Source organism: Cynocephalus volans, chromosome 8 (assembly GCF_027409185.1).
Source record: "Cynocephalus volans isolate mCynVol1 chromosome 8, mCynVol1.pri, whole genome shotgun sequence".
NCBI classification, from domain to species: domain Eukaryota; kingdom Metazoa; phylum Chordata; class Mammalia; order Dermoptera; family Cynocephalidae; genus Cynocephalus; species Cynocephalus volans.
Window position 1 is genome coordinate 24960001 of NC_084467.1, and position 6379 is coordinate 24966379.

Consider the following 6379-nt stretch of genomic DNA (forward strand, 5'->3'; position numbering starts at 1 on the left):
TTTAAAAAAAAAAAAAAAAAAAGAAATAGTTTGTCATGCCGAGCCCGTGGCACACTCGGGAGAGTGCGGCGCTGGGAACGCAGTGACGCTTCCGCAGCCCACCGCGGGTTCGGATCCTATATAGGAATGGCCGGTGCACTCACTGGCTGAGTGCCGGTCACGAAAAAGACAAAAAAAAAAAAAAAAAAGTAGGGCCGGCCCGTGGCTCACTCGGTAGAGTGCGGTGCTGATAACACCAAGGCCACGGGTTCGGATCCTATATAGGGATGGCCGGTTTGCTCACTGGCTGAGCATGGTGCTGACAACACCAAGCCAAGGGTTGAGATCCCCTTACCGGTCATCTTTTAAAAAAAAAAAAAAAAAAGAAATAGTTTGTCAGGGTCATTGGCCAAGCCTGGGAGTTGGAGGTTGAAGAAGAGGAAGCATCTGAATAGGTCTCAGCCTCTTGTTCCCAGCTGCCTCCTTTGCTGCTGGAGGCCAGGATGACCTCACTCAATGGAGAATCCTGACTTCTGGGCATCATTTCTAAAGCACTTCATGTCATAGCTATGACTATATAAGTTCTCCATCTATGGAAGAGGAAAGAAACCCAGAGCTATTGTTTGTTTGGTTTTGGGGGGACTATCCAGTACTGGGATCAGAACCCTTGACCTTGGTGTTATAAGGTTGTGCTCTAACCAACTGAGCTAACTGGCCAGAAACCCAGAGCTATGGCATACCTTGCACAAGGTCACCTAGCTGAAACTGGAATAGATGCTGAGGTCAGAAGAACATCCTGGCTCTGCGCTGCCCCCTCCAAGGCAGCTCGCAGGTGCCTCCGAAGAAGGAAGAAAGCAAGGACAGAACTAACATGTATTTAGCACCTGGGGCATTCCAGCACTGCACAGGCTTTATGAACCTCGTTTCTTTTATATCTCTCATAATAGTCTGCCCCTCAGGGTGCAATATCAGGGAGCCAAGACTACCAGTCTGTTCCCCTTTAGGGTTTCAGCACGCTCCATTCCCCATCCCGCCTTCCCTGACTCACCTTGACCTTCCTGTCATCTGCTGTTGTCTCATCGAACTCCACCTCCAGCTTAAAGCTGATCTCGGTGCTCTTGAAGGTGCTCTGTGTTTTTATGGTGATAGTGTCCCCATTCTTTTCTATGATTGTGGTAGGCTTGGTCATGCTGGCCACCTGCCTGGTAGCAAAACCCACACCTAAGGGCAGGGGGAAGGTTATGAGTATAATAAGCTGGATTTGTGGAAAAGAGAAGACTATATACCTTTGAAAGCCTCTGCATGGCTTTTTTTTTTTTCTTTTAAAAGATGACCGGTAAGGGGATCTTAACCCTTGACTTGGTGTTGTCAGCACCACGCTCACCCAGTGAGCTAACCGGCCATCCCTATGGCCTTGGTGTTATCAGTACCACCTCTCCCGAGTGAGCCACGGGCTGGCCCTGCATGACCATTTTTAAATTCAGTCTTCCCCTTAGCTCTTTGTGGTGAACAGAGACCATTGATCCCATTAGACAGATGAGAAATTTATGTAACAGGCATGCAATAGCAAGTCAGTGGCAGAGCTGGGATTAGAATAAACTACTACTAAGTGCTTTCTGTGTGGGAAGAACTACATAGTTAGATCTCATTCAGTCCTTCCTGTGCCTCTGAAAAGTTGATACTATTATCTCCACTTTACAGATACAAAAACTGAGATAAAGTCCAGATCTGAGATTGAAGCCTAGAATTATTTGTTCCACAGCTCACTTAACTGCTCAACCACACCACCTCCCAATGCTGGAGCATCAGGCTGCCTTTCAGGGCACCTGAGCAGCTTCCAGGCCAGGGGCTGAAAAAGAGGATTGTGGACTTCAACTCCCAAAGCCTTAGGAACAAGAATTTTCTGTCTTTGGAAGTTTACCCTAAAAACTGAGAATCATTAGTGCTCTTGTCCCCCACATATGGCAACACAATGTTTTCAAAGTCTCTTCTTAGCTATGATTAAGAGGTAAATACAAAGGGAGTGTTTGTCCCATTGTACAGATTTAAGAGGCCTAAAGTGGTAGTGACAGTAAGTTAAGACTCAAATTCAGGTCTCCTGACTCTCAGTCCAAGGCCGTATGGGGACTCTCCTCCTGACCCAAGCATGGCTTCCCTGGCTGCTGGGTAAAAACCTAAGTGTCCTGCAAGTAAGTGAAGAACAAAGAACTCTTAGAGCCTTCACCCCTTCCCTGGGATCTGTCCTTTGGCTCCCAACTTCCCATCATGACCGTCCTGTCCCTCTGCCCCTAGCTGAGCTGTTCTGCAAGGCAGAGGTGAGGCAGAAAGCAGCCCTGTGTGGTAAGGTGGTGTGTATGAAGTCTCCAAATGTAACTGGCTACATAGTGCTTGCTGGAAGCTAGGTACTTTGCACATGCCCTACATGGGTGGTTTTACTTAATGCTTGTAACAGCCCTAAAGGCTCTTATTTCCCCAACTTAAAAATGAGGCTCAGAGGGCCGGCCCATGGCTCACTTGGGAGAGTGTGGTTCTTCTTTTTTTTTTTTTTTTAAAGATGACCGGTAAGGGGATCTTAACCCTTGACTTGGTGTTGTCAGCACCACGCTCAGCCAGTGAGCGAACCGGCCATCCGTATATAGGATCCGAACCCGTGGCCTTGGTGTTATCAGCACCGCACTCTCCGGAGTGAGCCACGGGCCGGCCCGAGAGTGTGGTTCTGATAACACCAAGGCCACGGGTTCAGATCCCTATATGGGGATGGCCAGTTAGCTTATTTGGGAGAGCGCGGTGATGACAACACCAAGTCAAGGGTTAAGATCCCCTTACCAGTCATCTTTAAAAATAATAATAATAATAATAAAGTAAAAATGAGGCTCAGAGAGTGAAGTATCTTTTCCAAAGCCAAATAAAGAATAAATGATTGATCTAAATTTGAATCTAGGCTCCAAAACTGTTCACTATTCCTACTGACCATTCTGCCCAGCACATAATCCAGGCACCAAGGCTACCAGTTATACCTGTGGTCATTGGTACTAGGCTGGGCCTTTTGCCCCCTGTGCACCCTTGGTATAGAGTAAGAGGGGTAAGGGGCTGCCTCTGCAGCTGTGCAGGTGCCAGCCCATCCTGCTTGGCCAGCAAGGGACTTAACCTTGCTGCCTTGTGTTAGAGTGAGTCAGGCCAATCACACTCCCCAGCACAGACCAGGGCCTTGTTGCTGTACCAGAAGCTGTTTGCTTAGGACCCACGGAGAGGTATGGCATGTTTGAAGAAGGAAAATACTGTGGGATGAGTGAGGGACTGAGGCAAGAGAAATTAAGATAAAACTAGGCTGACAGACTTTAGGAGACTCAGTAATAGCTGGGTTCTACATAAAAATGAAATCAAAGCCATTTACTGAGCGCTGAGGAGGGTCTTTCCTGTCCAGCAGTCCTCATCCCATACATCTGCACAATGACAACAGCAAGCTGGATGGAATCTCAGCCACTAATGTAAGAAGCTGACCCCAAACAGGTCTTTAGGGAGACCAGTCACCTAGTCCCGAAGTTGGGGCAGAATAAGGGAACAAGGGTGGTAAGGTTGTTGTAGCTCAGTTCAGGGACTCTGCTCTTTGGACCAAATGTCTGCTTTTGGAGGAGGAACTAAATGTGGGCATTCCAATTTCCAACAGGTGCCCAGGGCCCTCTGCTTCTCAGAGTGACTGCCTTTCTTGATTGAGTCACTGTGCATAGTACCCAGGATAGGGTAGGGGCAATTGAGAGTTTTGGCCTCAAAAGCTACTCCCGTGGGCACTATTTCACAAAAGGATTAGGGGCAGAGGTGAGGTGTGTGGGGTGGACTTCCTCCCCACCTTCTTTGCATATCTGCTGCAGTCCAGCTCTCCTACCTTGGAAGGAAGGCATGGAATCCAGCTCAACCATGACCACCATTCCGGTTTTCCCTGTCCTAGCCTGGGGGGCTATGATAATCTCATAGCTGGGAATTGCTGAGAAAAGGCATCATCCTCTTGATCTAAGCCCAAACCAGGAGAGGAAGGGCTGAGGTCAGTCATTATAGCTAAGCAGTTCCTACAACTCTTCCACTACCAGGGCTTAAAGGTAATAGGAAGAACTCTGGACTACAGATCTAGAAACCCTAGGTTTGCATATCAGCTTTGCTGTGGTATATAACAAGTTTCTTCTCTCTCTGGGTTCGTTTCCCTATCTATCAAACTAGGCAAGGTATGGTGACCTCCAGCGTCCTCCCCTGTAAGACTCTTTGAATCTTTATTCTTCCTCATCCCAATGCCACACAGCTATCCACACCCTCCTAGACCAATGACTCTGTTTAGTAGGTCTTGACCTTGCTCTGGGACCTTCTGCTGCACTCCAGAAATCCAAAGGCTATCTACACTCTAGGCCCCTCACACTAGTGGCTGAACCTTGGGCTATAGAAAAGGCCCAGCTGGTGATGGGCCTCTTGCCCCACCTTACCACTAGGCTCACTCACTGACAGTGATTGAGGCCTGGTAACACACCACTGCAGGACAAGGTCAGACTGGAGGGTGAGAAAGACCAGCAACAGTCCCCTTCCTTAACCCAACATGGAGGGACAGGGATTGTTGCTAACTGCAGGTTTCTCTCACCTCCTGCCCATGTCTGATTCACTGATTACCGTTTTCCTCCCCACTCCCTCCTCCTAGGTATTTCCTAATTCTTTAAGCCATAGTACACTCCTCACCCACCCCATTCCCTTTCTAGATTGTCTCCTCCAGTTTCTAAATCACACATGCCCCTGTTCTTTTTCTCCCCTGGCTAGCCTCCCACCTTCTGTGATCAGTGCTCTCCTTTTATCCAAATCCTCCTCCTACCTCCATATACCCCCTCTTCCTCGAAAGCGTCCCCCTGCCCCCTCATCGACGGGCACAGCCGCCTCCTTCTTCCCCTACCTGGGTATTCTCGCCAAGTTCGAGCCGTGAAAGCCCCCTCCAAACAGGCCGTGCATGCTCTAGAGCCTAGGCTGTCACCTCCGCGTCCCCCTGCTCCCCAACTCAGACGAGTAGGGATGCAGCAGGCGGCGCAGGACACAGCCAGGCAGGAGCGCTGCGCCAGCCCCACCCCAACCCGGCATCCGAGAGCCGCGGCTCGCTCACCGATTGACTTCATGTAATCATCGAAATTCTTGCTGTCCACTAGCTTCCAGGTGCCCACGAAGGCGTCCACCATGGTGAGTCTTGGCTGAGAAAGATGAGAGCAGACGTGCAAGGACTCTAAGACTGGCGGCTCCCTGCCCAAGCAGCCGCTTTAAATAGCCATTGCGTCACGTGATGAGACAAGGCCCACGCCCCCGGCTCCCGAAATAGGAAACCCCAGGCTGGCGCTCACCCGTTGAGGGGGGAGGGGACTAGCCCTTGGCGTCCCGTTTTCCTGAATCAGCGTGGGTGCCTCGCCTCGGAATCCCTGCCCCAGGCTGCAGGACCTGCTCCCACCCTAGCCTCAAGGCGTTCTTCATCATCTAAGAAAGAAGCAGTTGGAGCACGCCCTGAGCTAGGGAGCATGCCATTGATCTATTCCATCTCCCGATCACTCCGCCAGCTGGGGGTCAGAGCAGAGATAAGATTAGAGGAGAAAGGAAACTGGCCCTTGGGCTGGTTGGTGCCCACGCCCAGGAAAGCTCTAGCTGACTGTTCTGTCACAGGCATCTTTGCCTTCGTTTTCCAGGTGAGGAGCGGGAGACTCAGAAGGGAACTGACAAGGTCACAAGAAATAAGTAGCAGAGGGTGAACTGGTGCCCAGATTGCAAGCCTGGTCCAGCTGGCTCCAGAGCCCACACTCTCATGCCACTTCCATTGCAGGGAGAGTCACATGGGGCACCGTCTGCGGCTGAGCTGCCACCATGTACTCCACCTGTTCTGGGCGAAAGTGTGACCCTTCCCTTGGTGCCCCACTGGCCACACACGTGCTTGCTTGCTCCTCCTTATACAGGAATGTCTCTGGCTGGCGCCTTGCCCCCTTGCTCCAGGCTGTTCTGACAGCTCTGAGCTTTTGCTTAGCTTGTTCCCTTCACCCTCCTTCAGAAGTTCCATCAGGGCCGGCCCGTGGCTCACTCGGGAGAGTGCGGTGCTGATAACACCAAGGCCCCGGGTTCGGATCCCATATACGGATGGCCAGTTCGCTCACTGGCTGAGCGTGGTGCTGACAACACCAAGTCAAGGGTTAAGATCCCCTTACCGGTCATCTTTTTAAAAAAAAAAAAAAAAAAAAAAAAAAAAAAAGTTCCATCAATTCAGTCAGCTTTTCAAGGCCTGAGACCACCTACCCCACTCACTGCCCTTTCTATGACCTCTGCACACCAGCAAGCCAGCCTGCACTTTCATAGAAATTGTCACCTCTTTTAAATAGCCTGCTGTGTGGTGGTTTGACAC

General features: G+C 50.4%; 1 protein-coding gene across 1 annotated transcript in view; it reads right to left on the reverse strand.

Annotated features, from left to right (window-relative positions):
• FABP3 (fatty acid binding protein 3) overlaps nucleotides 1–5244 on the reverse strand; it is a 10053-nt gene extending 4809 nt beyond the window's left edge. Inside the window, exons 1-2 of the mRNA XM_063103604.1 lie at nucleotides 5108–5244; nucleotides 1028–1200 (exon numbers count right to left, since the gene is read on the reverse strand). Of these exons, the coding sequence (XP_062959674.1) occupies nucleotides 1028–1200; nucleotides 5108–5180 (246 nt within the window). The 5' untranslated portion in view covers nucleotides 5181–5244. The remainder of the gene's footprint in view (nucleotides 1–1027; nucleotides 1201–5107) is intronic.
• Nucleotides 5245–6379: the final 1135 nt, after the last annotated feature.